General features: G+C 56.2%; 1 protein-coding gene across 2 annotated transcripts; it reads left to right on the top strand.

Annotated features, from left to right (window-relative positions):
- Positions 1-2,978: 2,978 nt before the first annotated feature.
- Chst1 (carbohydrate sulfotransferase 1) lies at positions 2,979-17,231 on the top strand. 2 transcript variants are annotated; one of them, XM_048360642.1, is made up of 4 exons: positions 2,979-3,388; positions 13,656-13,750; positions 14,109-14,215; positions 15,134-17,231. In XM_048360642.1, the coding sequence occupies exon 4, from the start codon at positions 15,176-15,178 to the stop codon at positions 16,406-16,408; it is 1,233 nt and encodes a 410-aa protein (XP_048216599.1). In that variant the 5' UTR covers positions 2,979-3,388; positions 13,656-13,750; positions 14,109-14,215; positions 15,134-15,175; the 3' UTR covers positions 16,409-17,231. The 2 variants fall into 2 exon arrangements, with proteins under 2 accessions (XP_048216599.1, XP_048216600.1); XM_048360643.1 differs by lacking the exon at positions 2,979-3,388 and adding an exon at positions 9,195-10,369.
- Positions 17,232-19,426: the final 2,195 nt, after the last annotated feature.

Raw genomic sequence — 19,426 nt, 5'->3', positions numbered from 1 at the left:
TTCGCCCGCTTGACTTCCTGCCCCTCCCCACAGGTGCCCCCTAACCCTGGAGTCAAGCCGGGCCTGCACAGCCCATTGGGAGCCCACTGGCCACACACACGTGGCAGTGCTCACCAGCTCTGTAAACCCCCAGAAAGGCATTGTACCCCTTCCCCATTCAGTCTCTTCATCTGCGAAATCAGGCAAGTGTTGTTTTGTGAGTCAGAAGAAACCACCTGTTTCAAGCAAGGAGCCTACAGGTAGGCTCAAGGTGAGACCTCTCACATCAGCTATGAATCCTGACCTCTCTACTGTCCTGCGAGTGAGCCCTGTCCAGTTTGTTTCTCACATCCCCTCCCCCTTTTTTTGGTGCCAGTCCTGGGGCTTGAACTCAGGGCCTGGGCCTTGTTCCTGAGCTTTTGTACTCAAGGCCAGTGCTCTACCACTTTGAGCCACAGTGCCATTTCCAACTTTTTGGTAATTCACTAGAGAAAAGAGTCTAGTGAACTTTCCTGCCTGTGATGGTTTTGAGCCATAATCCTTAGATCTCAGTCTCCTGAGTAGCTAGGATTATAGGTGTGAGCCATGGGCACTCGGGTACTCTTTTCCTTTTATGCTCCATCTATCTGGCAAGCCAGCCAACGTCTGCCTCTTCTTCCAGGAAGCCCTTCATGAATGGTCCTCCTAGGGGCAGCCTCTGTCTTCAGTTTTGAAGGTTCTGTTCTGCTTTTTAATTCTGGCATCTGGTACACAGTGGCCATCCTTTGTGGCTTCCTTGTGTAGGATACAATACTTCATTCCCACCCACCCCCTCCTACCCTTTGGTGCCAGGCACACAGTAGGTATGTTGGGAACCCTCATGCTTGCTATGTGGGAATCCCCACCCCGCACCGCCCCCAAAAAAACCCCAAAACCTGGAAACAGAATCCTGGCACTCTTGAGCCTGGGTCTTTTGTCTATTTTTAGAGTTTAAATGTTCCTCCAGGAAAAAGAAAATCCCCAGTTCCACTCCATCTTTACATTACAATCACATCATTTTTTTCCCCCATGTCAGCCAGATGTACATTTCCCTCCTCTCCACCCGAAATACACCAGAATTTGAAAAATGAGGCGCTGGATCTGAGAGTGGGGAGATAGAGGCTGCTCTCTAAACCCTGACTATTCTTGTCAGGCTGAAACTTGGACAGGATTAGCACTGGATGAAAGAGAAGGTTCTGGCTCGCCTGGGGTGGTTAGAGCTGGGGCTTTCTATGGAAAGGCAGGCAGGCTTGCAAACTGAAGTTCTGGAAGGTCATTGCTCTCCCTGGGCATCCTGGAGTGCGGCCAGTGTGTGTGTGTGTGTGTGTGTGTGTGTGTGTGTGCGCGCGCGCGTGTGTGTGTGTGTGTGTGTCAGATCTGGGCACCTAGAGGTGGCATCGTGGACTCTGGCTGCAATGGTGACTGCTGTAGGCAAGCACATTGAGGTCCTGTTGACTTCTCCAGCTGCCTGGGGCTTGGCTACTGTCTCCCAGGAAGTGGTAGGGAGAGAGTTTGTAATTATGAGTTTGCAACTGTGACCAAGATATATGAACACAGAGGCTTCTGGGACCTTTGTGTCAGGGAACTTCATGCCATGTGATCTCTGGCTCTCTAGAGACACAGATACCATGCTCTCTTCTTGGTGATTGAGTGATCTTTTCCCAGTACATCAACCCGTCACCCAGGCTAACAACATCGTGCAATCATTAGGCACTTACTTTGTGCCAGGCACTGTGCCGAGTGTTTTACATCAATTTTTACCATCTGGTATTCAAAGTGTTCCCCCCTCCCCCACCCAGGGAAGGACCAGCGACACTGTCTTCCTGACAAGGAAATAGGCTCAGAGAGATGGCATCTTTCATACAAAGTCACAGAGCACATCTATGCAGGCTCCTCTGCCCTGGAGAGCGACTCAGCAACTACACCACTGTGCTCAGTCTGCCACATGAGAGGCACTGCTGGCTCCAATGCCAAGCGAGGAGGCTTTGCCTGACGTGTGCAGTTTTCCAAGCCTGGTCCAGGAGCGATGGGCAGACTGTGGCTGTTGGGGAGAATCCAGACTCAAAGCTAGTTGCTTTGCTGCCTCTGGGGACAATTTCCCGGTCAGACCTCAGGCAGCAGAGATTTGGCTTGCCAAACCATCCACCCATTCTCCGACGGGGGAAAACAGATCCCTAGTAAATGATAGTGGCCCAACCAGGGGTTGTGGTTAGGGACCCTGGCCCTCCTTTCCAACCCAGGGGCTACAGATCACAGGGCATGGCGTTATCTGTTTACCTTGCTCCCCCTCGGCCTCTTTAGGAGGGCAGTGGTCCATTTGTCTTCTCACCGGAGAGGCCTAGCCTGCCAGCGAGAGATACTCAGTTAATATTTGTGCTGAGAATAAAGGAACCTGGAGCTAGGCCTCTGGGGTCTGCTGTGAACTGCGCACACAGGGTAGCTCCTGGACAGTCAGGCCCTGGGGTGCCAGCGGCAGGCCCAGTAGCCAGAGGAGTGGGCAGGGTGGAAGACATGGGGTGCCCACCCAACCACCACCCCTTGACCCTACCCACGAGCAACAAAGGCATGCGGGCAAATGACTCATTTCCACACTGGTCCAGAGAAGGCGCTGGGCGGCTAGGTCCAGGGCGCAGGGTGGGGCTCCAGGAACACTTGGGGGGCTGGAAAGGCGGAGCTCAGGTAGAGGGTTTTGGTTGCCCAGAGCGCAGTGCCTAGGCGGTGGGGGAATTGGGAGGGAGAAATGGGAAGGCACCCGTGGGCGGCCCGCCCCCTTGCCTGGAGTGTGGGCGTGGCTGCCCCCAGCCCGGTGGTGGTGGTGGTGGTGGTGGTGGTGGGGCTCTGTCCCGCCGGGGGTGTCCCGGGCGCTCGGGTTGCTGGGGCAGCCGGGAGGCAGAGGGGGAGCTGGGGGAGGGGGCGGGCGGCGCTGGGGGCGGAGCCGGGGCCGCGGCGCCTGCCGATCGCAAGGCACTGGAGGAGCCGCGGCCGCCGCCGCCGCTTTGCGCTCTGGACTCGGGGACGCGAGGCGGGCGCTCTCCTCCGGCTCCGGGTACTGCGGCGCTCCGGGTCCCAGCCCCTGGCCCAGCGCCTCTCGGCGGGCCCCGAGCTTGGGCCCCGATCCCACGCCCTGCCCCAGACCACGCACTCCGAGGCTCCAGCCGGGTCGGGCTTGCGCCCCCGGGCCAAGCAGAGGGGCCGGTGAGGGGCGCGCGGAGGCGGAGGAAGAAGGAACGAGGCCGTGGAGGAGGCCAAGAAGGAGGAGGGCTCTGGAGGCGGAGGATGTCGCTTTTGCCGCCACCGCTACCCGGGGCCCCCCGGCGAGCCTGACTCCAGACCCCAGGATGGAGCCAGCGCCGGGCGCTGCTGCATCGGCTCCTCGCACACCCCCGACCAGGTATCGGCCGGGCCCCGGAGTCCCGGGGCAGGCGGGACCCGAGGGGCGCGGGCGGGGTGGAGTCGCCCTTCCGCTGGGGACCGCGGCGGGGACACCGGCGGTATGGTGGGCTCAGGAAGGAGCTGCCGGGGCGGGGGGGGGGGGGGTGGTGGCTGGGGTGAACCCAGCGATCACCCCAGCCCTTCCCGACCATCCAGGGGAGGACGCAAACTTGGGGCGCACGGCAGCCGGAAGGCGCCTGGCTCCCCTCGGCTGCGGAACACACTTGGGGGCTGCGGAAAAGCCTGGAGACCCCGAGGTCCCCGCGCCCGCTCCAACTTTACAAACCAGGGCTGTACCTGGACGCTGGAGCTGCCCGGGGCCGCTTCTAGCTCCGGATCCTGCCCTGCACCGACTGTGCTGGGGTGACTGGATCCTTCTGGGTGCAGACCCCCCCCCCCAAGCCAAGACAACCCCTTCCTCCTCTATGAGTAGGATGGGAGAGCAACCCCCTCCACCACCCCCCCCCCCCAGACATCCACCGCTCAGTGCTTGCTTCCATGGGACAAGCCCTGCTTAGCCCTGGAGATGCCAGGGGTTAAAAGGCCAAGCTACAGGAGGAAGATGAGACCCCCAGGGTCCTCTTGGGGCAGCCCTTGGCCTGATGTCAACGCTACGGTGCCGTGTCACCGCTCTCCACCCCAGGCCAGCCCTTTCTCTGGATTAGGTTTTCCAGCTCCGGCTGGTTCCCACTTAATTGACTTAAACACTATTCCCAAGCAGAAGGCTTCTGAGAGGTCTGTGCCAGGGGCCCAGGGGCCAGGAGATGTCACCTGGCCACGGATTGAGAGATGGACACCAGAGCTCAGTGCAGAACAGAAATTCAGCCCCAAACATCGTCTGACAGGAACCTAGAGGTAGCGCAGGAGACCAGGGACAGAGGCAGGAGGCAGGCACGGGAGCTGGGAAGGTAGCAGAGGACCAGGAGCGGTAAGAGGCAAGCAGGTGGGGGTGTTCAAGGTACTAGGGAGCTACCTGCTGGGGTTCTTCTGCCCCTTGGGTGAGGCCGGGCTGTCTTAGGCAGAGACCACACCTGGCAGGCAGTTCTCCGGCTCCAGTCCTTAGCAGCACAGACACAGGCAACTCATGACCCTATTTCTTTTTCCAAGTGCTCTCACCGTCATGACTCACCCTGGACTCACTGGGGAGGTGTCAAGCTTCCACCCCATTTCACTCCCACCCCCCCTTGGGTCTCTAGGGAGCTGCTGGGGAAAGGAGGGAGGGGGGCTTGCCCTTGGGCCTCAGACCCCTGCACGAGTCAGGCGCTGGCTGCTGTAACTTACTGCCTGCTGCCGTCCCTGATCCTAGTGGGTGATGGTCCAAGGCCAGGTCAAGGTGGCCTCTAAGAGGGGAAGGGAGGGGTGCACAAGTGACCAGAAGCCTCTGCTCATTACCCTCCGAACTCTACTGGGGCTTCAAAGCCACACCTCCCTGCCCCTTCATGTAACACCCCCCCCCATGGCTAAGCCAGACCCCCTCCTTTCCCATTCCAAGCCCCAAGTCTGCCCCTCGCCCGCATTTGCCTCTTTTCTGGGCAGTTTCAATGTTTGGGCACAGTGACTTCCACCCTCACCTTCCGCCCCCCACTCTGGAAGGGCTGAACTCTGCCCTGGTCCCTGAGCAACCACCGCCACCTCTGCCATGTATGGGCTCCTCTTCAGAGGAGGGGTGCACAGTTCTGTGGGGGTCTCCCCCCACAGCTTCTGAGGAGGGTGGGGCTGAGGCTATGGATGTAGGTGCATGTGTCAGACTGCCCTGGAAGAGGGGTTCATCTTTGATTTACTGAGTCTGGAGGGACCCCAGGGCCCGGCCCTCAGGGTGGGCCAGGTCTGTGCCCTCTAGGTTCCTCTTGTCCATTCATGTCTTCCCCCTTCCCCCCCCCTCATACACTGTGGGTCTTTCTGTACTTTCCCAACTCCACTCTTCACTGGTGTAGGGAAGGGAGCATTTGAGATTCATAATCTGGTTCAGAGAAGGTCCCGAAGCCCTGAGTCACTGTATGGTTTCCATGGAAACAGACTTGTTCGGAGGACTCGGTGCAGCGAGGTGGTGGTGGTGGTGTTGGTGGTAGGGGGAAAAGGCAAAGGTACAGAAAGATCAAGATCCACAAGTGTGGCAGGAGTTGGATCAAGTCCCCTTGGTGGGGATCATGGGGTGGCCAAGGCTGTGACCTCCCCAGAGGAGAGATGGCCTTTCCTCTCCCTGCCCCAGCCTCCCCAGGAGCTGCTCCTCCCATGGACCTTCTGCCTGGGAACCCACGGCTCAGGGCCACCTCTCAGTGCCTCAGTTTCTTCCTCTTGTGACATGGGGATCACACAGGCTTATGAAGGTCAAGTGTGTTCACATGTGGAGTACCCCTAGAAGAGAACCATACTAAATGTTGGGTGAGCGTTTGCAGGAACAAACCTTCCACGTGCAGGGAGACAGAAGACTTGGGTTTTAGCCCCACTGGGGAGGGCTGGTCACTAAGCCCCTTGGGATTGGAGTCGAGGAGGTCAAGCCAGAGCTGGGCCCCCTTTGACAAGGAGAAAGGGGCGGGCAGGCCATCTTTGGTCCTGGGGATGCTGGACAGGTCAGCCAAAGAGTGGTTAGGGACTCCTGGCCAGACCTGCAGGGCAGCTACCTCTACTGCATAGTTAGTAGCTAGGCTCCAGTCTGTGGGGCAGGGAAGAGGCGCACTCTACTAGTGTCAGGCCCAGCAGTACTGGGGAGCATGGCATGGGGAGATTTGGGATGCCAGTGATAGCTCAGTCCAAGTCTTCCCAGCCCCTTTGATTGCAGCTCTCTCTGCTTGGTAGCCTATAGACACCCCAAGCTCCCTAACCCCTCCTGCCCATCACTGCCACCAGTCAGGTGGCAAAGCATCCCTGCTAGCTTCTCTTTGACTGATGGGGCAATGAGATTCTTGGGGTTTGCCTGTCCAGCCAGAACAGGAGCTGTCTGTGGCTTCTTTGGGTCCCACCCCAGTCCCAGGGGATGGTCTGAGAGCCTGGAACTTTCTTCCAAGAAGCCTTGCTGCCTCCCAGCAATCCCCCCACCCAGCTCTCCTCCTTCCTCTCCCCCTCCTCCCCCCCCCCCCCCCCCCCCCCCCCGCCAGCTCTGTGTCCTGGCCAAGGTTCTCCCCAGGTCTCTCCGGACCACTTTGCTTTCCTCATTGGTGCTCACAACACCTTCCAATTTAATTGCCTCTGCAACTCCATTAGTGGACTGTTTACTCCTTCTCCCAGGATCATTAATGAAGATGTTAGATAAGGTGTGACCCAGAGCAGGGGCTGGGCAACCCTGTCCCCACTCCCACACAGTGCCCCCCCCCCCATCTCTGGGACCTGTTCCTTTGGGCTTTTAGGCCCCATGACAAGTGCTTAGGGCCAAGTCTGTTTGAATTAATTTTGTAAGATTACTCGAGGTGCTGTATCAAATGCTCTGCTTAAAAAAAAAAATCAAGATATATTACCCTGCCTGCATTTCCTTCATCTGCCCGTCTTGTAATTCTATCAAGAAAGCTATCAAGTTTGTCAGGCATGATTTGTTCTTTATAAATCCCCATGGTGCCGCGTGGGGGCACAGGGCTCCCCGTGTTTCCTAAGTGTTTAGAGGTCTCCTCTTAGGTGTTGGCTTCTTCTGAGGGCTGGGAGAGCTGTGGGCTCTCTCTCCAGATGGAGTCTTCTCTGTGGGGGGAGTGAGCTGGATACTGGGAGAGCCAGAGGGAGGGGCCTATGGTGCCGTTCTTTAAGGAATTACAGGTGAATCCTCTGCTGCTGGTATTGGGAAGGTAGGTAGTGTCCACGGAGAAATTGCCTGGTCCCAGTCACCACTGCCAAGAGTTTTCTGGAACTGATCTTTGAGTGCTAGGTGCTGGGTGTGGCTTCTGCCTCCCGAGTGCTGGGACACCCGGAGAATAAGGCTGCCCAGGGCTTCAGGTCCAGAATAGCTGTCTGCTGTGATTCTCTGGGTCATAGGCCATTCCATGCAGGGTCTGCAGAGCTGAGTGGGTGGCTCAGCTGTCACTGGAGGTCAGAGGGGAAGGGAAGGAAACCTGCAGGGAAAGCGTGGGTTAAGGGAGGACTCATCACACATGCCCCAATGTCAGAATTCATTTGTTTACCGTGTCCTCTCTGAGCCCCATGAGCAAGACACCCAGTCTTTCTGAGCCTCGCCTGTGAAGTGGACACCCCTAGGTTTGCAGAGGGCTCCTAGGTTTGCATGGCAGGTCACAGAGGGCAAGGGCTGCACTGGTAGCCTGGTGTGGGCGTGTCCTTGGGGCCAACTGTGGGCTGGTAGTAGGGTCTAGGCAGTATGGAGCAGGAGCCTTATCTGGACTTTAAGCCCAAACCCTGCTCTATTCCAGACTATTTGAGGGCCAGGTGATTATGAAGAGGGACTGGGGTCCTCTGGCTGTAGACGACTGGACATTCCTGGACTCCTTGGCCACCAACCCCCTAGTGTGTCCCTCTACTTGTTTAGCCTAGCCCCTTGGGCAGTCCCCTGCCTGTTGGGCCCGACATGGCTCCCATGTCCATTTGCAATCATCAGGGAAGGACAAGGCCCCAGAAAGTGGCGAGACAGCACAGACCCATCTATGGGCCAGGGGTGCCCAGCAGGAAGGGTCTCAGACAGCTCCCAGGGGACTCTGTTGTCCCCTGCCTACCTCCCCACCCCACCCTTAGAGATGCTCAGCAGGTATTGAATGAGCTAGTATCTGGGTCAGCAGTGGATGCTGAGGTCAAGATTGGCACCAGGGTGGCCAGGGACTCTGGTGGCCACCTAGGCCCTGGTGCTCCCTGTCCCTCCCCCTCCTGTGTCCTCGTGGTAGTGATGCCCTGGCTCCCACATGGCCTGAGCCTAACCTTGGGGCTTGGGATCCTCACAGCAGAATTGGAATTCTGGCCCCACTGCAGACTAACTATTCCTGCTCAGATCCAGCCCTACTTGTCCGGGCCACTCTGTCCCCATGTGGGAGTGTGTGTGTGTGTGTGTGTGTGTGTGTGTGTGTGTGATCTCAGGATGTTAGCTCCTGCAACCTCACCATCCCATGCAATCCTCCACCTCCCCGCTCCCAGGCAATGAGTTGCCTGCCATCAGGTAGGCCTTATGTAGGAGATCCAGGGTCAGGTGGCCTCTCCTCCAGTGCCCAGCAGCAGCTGCCGCAGCTGTGAGCCAGTACCTCTCCCTCCCTCCTCCTGTTGATGTTTTCCCATCCTTGAAGTGGGAAGAGTGGCCCAGGCTCCAGGACCCAGGGGGTGGGGCCTCAGTACTATTCCTACTGACTGCCTGTGGCTCTGGGCTGAGCTGGGCTGGGGTGGGGGTGGGGGGAGGGAGACAGGAAACCGGGGCCTTTCCGCCCAGTGCTGGGGCAGCGGGAGTCCCACCTACCGCAGGCTGGCCAAGACAGGGATCGGCCTTCTGACTCATCCCTCCTCAGGAGCCAGCACACTGGGGCCTTGTGCTAGGCCAGGAGGGCAGTTGCTCTCCATTCCTAGGAGGACTTTTCCTGCCTGGTCAGGCAGGGGCAGCACAGCAAGGTGTCTTTAGGGGAGCCAGCATGCAGGCTATGGAGTGTCTGGGGAAAGGAGGCTGCACTAGGCTGCCTGGTACCCAGGGCTTTTCCAGTGTGAGCACTGCTTCTGTCCCATGCTGTCCCAGGGATGTGAAGCCCAGGGACTCTATAGGTTGGCGCAGGCCTGCAGAAGAGTCCCATACACTTACTTGTTGAGGCTCAAGTGGAGGTGCATGCAGCTCCAAAGAAGCGCTAGTGCTTTCTGTGGGCCCAGACTGACCCCAGCCTCACCAGATCACCCCTCTGGAAGGCATGAGGCCTGAGGTACATGTGGTCACACTGCCCACACTCAAGTCCCAGCCCCATGAAACTTACCCGTGGGTTTTATTAGGAGATCTTGAAGTTGTGGTTCACAATAGAGACATCTAGTACCGGGTTCGGTGTCAGAAATAGCCAAATGGCTCTGACATAGATGCTTTCATCTTTATCTCATGAAGCCCATGAATCACATGGATGAAATATTTCCCTTTTCCCATTGACTGCTGGGAAACTCTGATCCAGATGTGTAGTCTACACGTTGCTCTTATATGCAAATCTTGTTTCTGCTTCTCTCAGATTTTATATTCTTGTTTTCCTCTCCTCATTTTCCTTGGGAGAGAAAAAAAACCCACAACCCTTGCTGTTGCTGGTGTGTGTGTGTGTGTGTGTGTGTGTGTGTGTGTGTGTGTGTGTGTTACTGTTAACTAAACAAACATCTATGGTGGATCAGGGCTGGCTGCTGACCTGGGATTAGCCATTTCCTCCTCTGTTGGCTCCATCCAGCCGACTCCTCCCTCCCTCCCTGTCCATTTTCCCTGCCCTTCACTCTGATGCTTGGCACCCCAGGGCCTGGGGTCCCCCCCCCATCCCAGCTCCTAAGTCTCACCAGAAAACTGAGGTTCAGCTTTCCTCTGCTCACTCTCCCTCCCTTCACCACATCCTCCTCCTCCTCCCCCTCCCCTTCCTCCTCCTCCTCCTCCCTGGAGGCTGGGACAGGAATGACTTTCTCAAACTTCAGATCCTCCTTTTGGCTTTGGGATCTCTTTTGGGGTCCTGCTGGCTGTAGCACTTTCTCTGTCTCAACAGTGTCCAGCCCCAGCTCTGTCCCTACTGCCCACCCCTGCACAAGGAGCACAACTTCAGGGGACACCCCCATGCCCTGGAAGCAGGCAGGGAGGATGGCAGAGGAGCCTGGGCCTCACTGCCCTGTGCCGGTCCCAGCTGCCTCCTCAGCTCTTGCACAGGGGTGGCTTCACCGAAGATAATACACTCAGAGCCCCAAAAGCTGTGTGCAAACGTCTCCTCCAACCTTCCCGTTTCCTGGCAAGGACTTCCAGTGTTTGATTTTGTGTCTCCCTGTCCACGCCAGCCTATCTCCAGCAACCTGAAGGACCACCCCAAAGCAGGTCAGTGAGGAAGGGGGTCCAGGCCTGTGGCACTCCTTGCTGATGACAGTCATTTGGTTCAGCTTTCCCTCCCTTGCTTGCAGCAGAGGCCAGGCTGCCTGTTGCTGCTCTCCTCTTGATGTGGGGCTGAGGAGGTTCCCGAGGTGGCACAGAGCGGAGGCCACAGCCCAGGTGGGCATGACGTTGTCACACCACACTGCCACCTGCAACATCAGCCCTCACCTTTCCACCCTACGTTGGGTTGCAGCCACCAGGTCAGGAATTCAAGCACAGCAGAGGTGCAGGGCTTAGAGGCTGCACTAGAGTGTATGGCCACCAGGGGGCAGCAAGAAAACCACTGCAGTGGCCTAGCACAGAAAGGAAACCACAGAAGGGAGAGAGAGGGGCCTGGGCAGGAGGAAAGGAGGGGAGGGACAGGGTAGCCATCTGGCTCCCTGTCAGATCTCACCCTGCGGGCTGCAGGATGACTAGTTCTGAGGGTCTTCTCCAAGACAAGCAAAGCTGTCACCGGTGATGATAACATCAACCGATTGGTTGCTTATCCAGTGCCAGGCCCTGCATTAGCTAACTAGTTGTCAAAAAGCCTGGTTCTAATGAAACCCATTTTTTTCAGATGTGAAAACAGAGGCCTCGATTAAGAAAATTAGCCAAAGTTTGTACATGATTGAGATGCCGGGATCAACGAGGCTGGTGTTAGAGCCCACAGCCCAACGATGGGATAGTTGTTGTCTCTTCTAGATGTTCACTAGTGACCGAGCTCTTACTTGCTCAGCTAGGGCTGTACTCCCTCTTCAGATGGGGAAGCAAGCTCAAAGATGGCAGGTCCATCCCCAAGGTATGCATACCTGCTGAGTGGCAGAGCCCTGGGCTCTGAATTCCAGTTTTACAATATGAAACTGACACCCCAGGGGCAATGGGAAGTCTGCATCTTCTAGAGTTCACCAGCTCCCCCACCTTCCAACAGGAAAGATACATTCAGGGCTCTTGTGCCCAAAGTTTGATCCATCTAGGTGGCAGGAGGCCATGGTAGAGGTTGCTGGAAGCCCAGAAAAGCCCCCAGTGCCTCACAGTCTGACCTGGAGGGTCAGTCTGACCACAGCACTGAAGAGTCTTATTCAATGGCCAAGTCTCTGCTGGGAACTAGAGGACCTGGGAAGTCCCAGGGACCGCTGGTTTCCAGGGCAGATGCCTCCGGCATAACAAAGACACTTGGCCAGCCCTAGGCCCTGCTTTGCCAGGCTGGCAAAGGAGCAGGGGCACTAGCAGGAGGGCCTGACTTGCCACACCTTCCTTTTCCTGTGCCCTGGCTTTGCCCTCCCTGGGAGGCAGATGGCGGCCAGTTAGTGGCTCGGCCTTCATTCTCTCCAAGGTGCCTGTGCGGTGCCCTGTGAAGTGGAACCTGGCTGTCGTAAGGGGCTGAGGCCACTGATCAGAGCAGCAGCTTGTAGTCCTGGCCTTCTGCTTTTCTAGGTTGAGGACACTTGGGAAATTGGGGGGAGGGGAAGACTTAAATGGTGCTCTCCTGGACAACGTGATGCTTTGTGAAGACAATCCAGGGTGTGTTCTGTCTTTGGCACTGGAACCTTAGCATTCAGATTCATTTTCTGTCTTGATGGGGAGCAAGGGGCTGAGATGTCAGTGGAACCAGAGAGGGCATTGGCAAATAAATGATGGTGGGCTTCCCAGCATGCGATCCGGGCATCACTCACAGATTGGGTGAGGGTGTGTGTGATGAGTGCATGTCTGGCCCTTCTTGGTTTTATTTTAGCTGCCGTCTGTGGGCCTGGGCCTGACATCTTGGATAGCTGACAGGCCTCTGTGGGTAAAGCTGTCAGAACACAATTGTTACTGACCCTGCTACGGCAGGCATTTGCTGCCTATATTGCTTCTGGAAGGGCTCTGGTGTTTGTCTCTGGTCACATGGGCATGCAGGCCTGTACTTGGTAGGGGAGCAGGCATCGAGCGGAGAGGCTCTTACCAGCCCCTCTCAGGGGAGCAGCCTCCTCTGCTGCAGTGGGCAAAGTCCGGGTAGAATGGGGTGTGGTCCAGGTGGAACACACATCGAGACTGCCCTTCCTCCCTTTGTGCCTCTTGATAACCTGGTACCACTTCCTGTCGATGACCAAGTTTCCAATCATATATAGGACCCCCTTGCCATCTCGGCCCAGGCTCTGTGCCCGCTGCAAGGTGGCAAAGGCTGCATCTGGCACATCCAGCATTTGTTGGAGAGACCAGAGCATTGGCCTGGATCTGACCAAGACAGACTCCAGCCTCTGCTGGTTCATATTTGTTTATACATATTTGTTTAGTCTCTGGGCCTTAATATCTCTGTCTAAACCATGGGGCTAAAGACCTTGCCCCCAACCCCCAAGGGTTTTTAAGGAGTAAATATGGTGCTAGAAGCTGGGGGAGCCAATCTACACAGCTGCGCAGGTTTGGGGCACAAAGATCGCTCAGTTGGCTCCCACAGGGGTCACAGCAAACCATAGGCTGTGGGAAGGATATGTGCAAAGCACACAAGTTTACCCTGCATGAACTAATGAAGGACCAGACCACACAGCACAGGGAAAGAACAGACTCGAAGTCTCAAATAGGCTCAGCTCCAGTCTTTTGATGTTCATGCTCTCATGGGGATTCACCAGTGAGCCGTGGAACCATGAATTACATGCACATGTGAATGCCAAGGAACAGAAAGCTTTGGAGAAAGAACATGGGCTCTCCAGAGGGGAGGGAGAAAGCAGGTGGTGAAAGCCAGGTGGTGGTGGCTCATGCCTGTGGTCCTGGCTACTCAAGTGGCTGAGCCCTAGAGGATATCCATTCAAAGCCAGCCTGGGCAGAAAAGATCTTGAGACTCCATCACCAATTAACCAGCAGAAAGCTAGGCTGTAGGAATGGCTCAAGTGGTAGAGTGCCAGTCACAAATAAGAAAACTGAGCAAGAATGGGAGACTGAGTTCAAAATAGTAGTACACATGTACACACACACACACACACACACACACACACACACACACACACACACAGAAAGCAAGTGGTGAGCTCAGGCAGGCCTACTTACCATGCCATGGGCTGATATGGGTTTTGAGGAAAGACATAAACTAACAGAGATGAAACCATGCTCTATAAATAGTATTAGGTAGTAGGATTTGAACTCAGAGCCTTTGGCTTACTAGGCAGGTGCTTTACCACTAGAACCACACCTCCAGCACTCCCGGTGTTCTAAGTCAGACTGGCAAAGCCAGTTTGGCTCAGGAATGCCTCTAGTTCATTTTTGTGTCTGATTTTAGGTAGCTGCTCTCTTCTCTTCAGCGTGGCTGGAAGACCCCCCCTCCCCCCAGTGGGCTGTCGTTTTGAAGCCTCCCTTTAGGCCCGGAAACCTAGGGTGAGCACCCCCACCCCCACCCCAAACCATTGAACAAATTGAATTCTAAAAGGCCTGGCCTGTTCTGTTGATTTCAAATGTATTACTGATGTGGGCCTTCGTGATGGGTCAGCTGAGTGTGTAGGCTAGCCAGCATAGCTGTGAGCCTCGGGACCGTGGCATGTTGGGAGGTGAGGGCGGTGTGGAGAGAGGGATATAGTTCAGGTTCAGAGTGAGTTGATCAATCTGGGTGGGGCAGGCAGGATCCTCATTGCCTAGCACTGGGGGAAGACTGTGGGGGCCCAGAGTACAGAGGAGAAGGCATGGGGAGGACACAGGACCCAAGCCTGCCCTTGCAATCCCATCGCTGTCTCTGCAGCCCGCTGACCTCAAGGCTGCTGCATGGGCTCAGCGAGCTGGATGGCTGCCTGCTAGGACAAGGGAGCTGGCAGCGGAGACTCCCCGGCGTGGAGCAGCTCCTCTTTGGTAAGTGTTGAAGCTCCTGGCATTCAGCTCTGAGAACCACCCTGGTGCTTTCTCAGATCCTGGCAGCTGAGTTCCTCTACCCGGGGAGCACCTGAAAGATGCTCAGGTTGTCTTCTGGCCCCGGAGCCCTGATCTAGACTTCCCTGTCCTGAGAAAGGCGCCTTCCTATCTTCCTTTCTGTGGATGGATGGGCTGTGGGGCCAAGAATAGGAGGACTGGCACGGAGGGGCAAGGCCCCAATTCCCGGGGATAAGAGATCTTTGTCAGGCCAGGTCTCAGTGCTGGGTGGTGGTGGGGGGGGGGAGCATATGGTGGCTCACTCCCCAGAGGGACTAACCCTGGTTGTGGGGAAGGTTGTTTCTTAGAGATCCTGGGACCCCTGCTCTGCTCTAGGAGGGTCTGGGATTATTAAGACCCAGTAGAAGTCCAGCAGCCCACATCTGGACCACAGTCCCACATGGGAGCGGGCTTGACAGGAGTGCCACCATCTCCTGTTTAGCTGGCATGGATGAGCTCCTGCTGCTGGCTGCTTACCAACCCTGGGGCACAGAGGTCTGTGCTGTCCAGGGGCTCGGGATGATGAAGGAGCTGATCAGGTCCTCTGGCTCCCCTAAAACAGAGATGGTGACCACCTGCGGGGCTAGATAACAGCTGGTAGCCAAAGGGGATGCTGAGATGTGGCTGGGTTGAGGGAGTGGCAACCATTTGCAGGATAGACTTCCAGGTGCAAGGGATCAGTTGGTTCAATAGCATGAAGCTTCTAAGTGTCCTGTTGAGAAAGGCAGTCCGTCCAGTGTAGAAGCTGCTTCATTAGGCCTTGGGGGGGAGGGTGTGCATGTGGGGTAACTGAGCAGGAGTGGGGAGACAGCCATTTTCCTGGCTGTGGGAGACCCTTAATTCCTCCCCCCACCCCCCCAGACCTCCTGCTCTGGAGCCGCAGCCCCATGAAGGTGTCCAGCCATGCAATGTTCCTGGAAGGCGGTCCTCCTCCTCGCCTTGGCCTCTATCGCCATCCAGTACACTGCCATCCGCACCTTCACCGCGAAGTCCTTCCATACCTGCCCCGGGCTGGCCGAGGCCGGGGTCACCGAGCGGCTGTGCGAGGAGGGGCCCACCTTCTATAACCTCTCCCGCAAGACCCATGTCCTCATCCTAGCCACCACCCGCAGTGGCTCGTCCTTCGTGGGCCAACTCTTCAACCAGCACCTGGACGTCTTCTACCTGTTCGAGCCCCTTTACCACGTCCAGAACACCCTCATCCCCCGCTTCACGCAGGGCAAGAGCCCCGCGGACCGGCGGGTCATGCTGGGGGCCAGCCGCGACCTCCTGAGGAGCCTGTACGACTGTGACCTCTATTTCTTGGAGAATTACATCAAACCGCCCCCGGTCAACCACACCACGGATAGGGTCTTTCGCCGCGGGGCCAGCAGAGTCCTCTGCTCCCGCCCTGTGTGCGACCCCCCGGGTTCCCCGGACCAGGTCCTGGAGGAAGGGGACTGTGTGCGCAAGTGCGGCCTGCTGAACTTGACCGTGGCCGCCGAGGCGTGCCGGGAGCGCAGCCACGTGGCCATCAAGACCGTGCGAGTGCCCGAGGTGAACGACCTGCGCGCGCTGGTGGAGGACCCCCGCCTAAACCTCAAGGTCATCCAGCTAGTCCGAGACCCGAGGGGCATCCTGGCTTCCCGGAGCGAGACCTTCCGCGACACGTACCGGCTGTGGCGACTCTGGTACGGCACGGGGCGCAAACCCTACAACCTGGATGTGTCTCAGCTGACCACGGTGTGTGAGGACTTCTCCAACTCTGTGTCCACCGGCCTCATGCGCCCCGCCTGGCTCAAGGGCAAGTACATGCTGGTGCGCTACGAGGACCTGGCCAGGAACCCCATGAAGAAGACAGAGGAGATCTATGGCTTTCTGGGGATCCCCTTGGACAGCCACGTGGCCCGCTGGATCCAGAACAACACGCGGGGCGACCCCACCTTGGGCAAGCACAAATACGGCACCGTGCGCAACTCGGCAGCCACGGCGGAGAAGTGGCGGTTCCGGCTCTCCTACGACATCGTGGCCTTCGCCCAGAATGCCTGCCGGCAGGTGCTGGCCCAGCTGGGGTACCGCATGGCCGCCTCGGAGGAGGAGCTGAAGAACCCCGCCATCAGCCTGGTGGAGGAGCGGGACTTCCGCCCCTTCTTGTGACCCGGGTGTGGGGGGCGCGTGGCGCCGGGTTTGAGAACACGGACCATTTTTAACTGTTGCCTTATTATCCCCGCTCCCGCTCCCTCCAGCCCACCCCCCCCCCCCCCCCCCCGCCTCCGCCCGCCCTGCCTTTCGTGTCCCTTGCCCGCCCTGGCCCGCCAGTCCCACTCCCCAGGTTGCCCCTTCATTTGTCTCTGAAATTTGCACTATGTCTCCGGAGGGCCCAAAAAGCGGGGTATGGCCCCCACCCCGCCCCATTCAGACACAAGGGTGTGGGGTGTTGGTGTGGACGATGTTTACAACCTCCCCATGCACCGGGGAGAGGCACCCCAACACAACAGTGAGCTTTTTGTGTGGATGAGTGGACGGGGGTGTTTTGTAGTTTTGCAAGCAAAGGACCACCTGTTCTCTGGTTTAGGAAAGGGGTCTATCCTTCCCTCCTTCTGCCCCCTCCCCACCTTCCTGCCCCTGACTGATGCCCCACTTCCTCCCTTGGAGCAGAGAAACTGCCCCTCCTGCCCGCCCTTGCCTGTCGGTGAGCAGGTTTTTACTGTGAGGTGAACATGGACTTAGGTTTATTTTTATTGTATTTTATTTTTTGCCAGTCTGTGATGATGCTGTTTGTTTGTCTGAGTCTTGTGGCTGCCCTGGGGCCAGTGGTGACTGCTGAATCTTTCTAAGTTTCTGATTGATCTTGGGGGTCCGTCTGTGATATTTCTTTGTGCCAAAAAAAAAAAAAGAAAGAAAAAAAGTGGATCAGTTTGCTAAATGAACATTGCAATGCTTTATCTGTGTTTTCTGTAAATAAAAGTGTGCAATAATGTCTGAGTGTGACAGCAGAGGTGCTCTCAGTGACCCTATGTGGCCCAGGGCTGCGGCAAGAGGAGCCAGGAGGTGCAGATGGGAATTGGATAAGTCTCACTGAGTCACCCTGAGTTTGTGGGGGGCGGTTCAGGTTCACTTCCCTTTTTGTCAGTTGAGACCATTTACTTTGTAGCCAGGGTGGTCTAAGCGTTTGCCAAGTGGCTGGGACTACCTGAATGGAATGGCCAAGGGACTTGATGTGCACTCCTTCCTTCCCCAGGTGCCAGGCTCTGGGGCTGGAGCCATGGCTCATGCAGAGAGTTATCATCAACAATTCCAAGCTTGCTTGCTTTTCTTTTCCTCCCTCCCTCCCTCCCACCCTCCCTCCCTCCCTCCCTCCCTCCCTCCCTCCCTCCCTCCCTCCCTCCCTCCCTCCCTCCCTCCCTCCCTCTCTCCCTCCTTTTCTCCCTTCCTCCCTCCCTTCTCATTCTCTCTTTCTTTTCTTTTCCTTTCTTCCTTCCTTCCTTCCTTCCTTCCTTTCTTTCTTTCTTTCTTTCTTTCTTTCTTTCTTTCTTTCTTTCTTTCTTTCTTTCTTTCTTTCTTTCTTTCTTTCTTTCTTTCTTTCTTTCTTTCTTTCTTCTTTCTTCTTTCTGTACTGGGGTTTGAACTAAGAGCCCTGCCAGGTAGATACTCTATCATTTGAGCCCAGCCCCTTTTTTTTTTGCTTTGTTTTTTGAACTCTTGGTATTTTGGCCTAGACTAGCCTGGACTACAATCCTCCTATTTACACTTGCCACATAGCTGGGATTACAGGCACACACGACCATGTTGGCTTTTCTTTTTGTAAGTGATTGAGATGGAATGTCCTGAACATTTTGCTTGGCCTTGAGCTTTTTTTTTTTTTTTTTTTTTTTGGCCAGTCCTGGGCCTTGGACTCAGGGCCTGAGCACTGTCCCTGGCTTCTTCCCGCTCAAGGCTAGCACTCTGCCACTTGAGCCACAGCGCCGCTTCTGGCCGTTTTCTGTATATGTGGGACTGGGGAATCGAACCTAGGGCCTCGGGTATACCGAGGCAGGCACTCTTGCCACTAGGCTATATCCCCAGCCCGGCCTTGAGCTTTAATCCTCCAGATCTCTGCCTCTGGAGGATTATAGGTGTGAGCCACTCTGCCTGGTGCATTTTGATATTGTAACAAATGGGTTGATTTTTCCTGGTTTCCTGGGTAGATGCTGACTGCTCTCCCAGCCTTTGACAGACTAGTAGGTTCATCCAAGCAGCTTCCACAGCAACTTTTCCAAGAAAACAGCTGGCTACTGGGGTACTGGAGATCACAGCTTTGCTGGCTAGAGTAATGGGAGTGCCTGGTCGTGGCAGCCCCGGGCACCTGCTCCATCCTTAGAAGGCTTTTCTGAGAACACAGACTTCTGGGCTCTCTTATACGAGCCAAGAGGACATAGATTTGGCTGAGAGAAGAAATGCCTTAACTAATAGGAGTTCAGTTGAGACTGGCCATTTCCTTTTTTTTTTTTGGCCAGTCCTGGGCCTTGGACTCAGGGCCTGAGCACTGTCCCTGGCTTCTTCCCGCTCAAGGCTAGCACTCTGCCACTTGAGCCACAGCGCCGCTTCTGGCCGTTTTCTGTATATGTGGTGCTGGGGAACCGAACCTAGGGCCTCGTGTATCCGAGGCAGGCACTCTTGCCACTAGGCTATATCCCCAGCCCCTGGCCATTTCCTTTTTGTAATTCAAGTTGTGGTAAAATATGCACAACATACCACTGCAGCAATTTTTAAGTGTACAGGTAATGAAATATGTTCCTAATCTTGTACAGCCGTCACCACTCCTCGTCTCAATAACTCTTTGAAAGTCTATGCCCTGGAAACAGTAGCTCTCCATTCCCCACTCTTCCATATTTGTGTTACCATTCCTTGGATGCCCTGTGGTAGGTTTTTGCAGCCACAGCCCTCAATGTGTTCACATCTCCCTGTTCCATATTGGCAGTCGCATCCTCCCACATTGCACATGTAGCGAGGGGGGGTCTTACCTTGGCAGGTGTAATTGGAACAGATGTAGAGGTGTGAATCACACTGCCTCTTGGAAGCTTCTGACTGCTATAGGAAGGAAACCCAAGGCAGCCTGCTAGAGAACAAAAGGCCACAAGCCTAGGCACCAAGGAGCCTCAGCCAATGTTGATCACTGTCTAGCCTGGCTGGTTG

This window comes from Perognathus longimembris, chromosome 13 (genome assembly GCF_023159225.1).
Source record: "Perognathus longimembris pacificus isolate PPM17 chromosome 13, ASM2315922v1, whole genome shotgun sequence".
Classification (NCBI taxonomy): domain Eukaryota; kingdom Metazoa; phylum Chordata; class Mammalia; order Rodentia; family Heteromyidae; genus Perognathus; species Perognathus longimembris.
The sequence above is the reverse complement of the archived record's forward strand: the minus strand, read 5'-3'. Positions and strand labels throughout refer to the sequence as shown.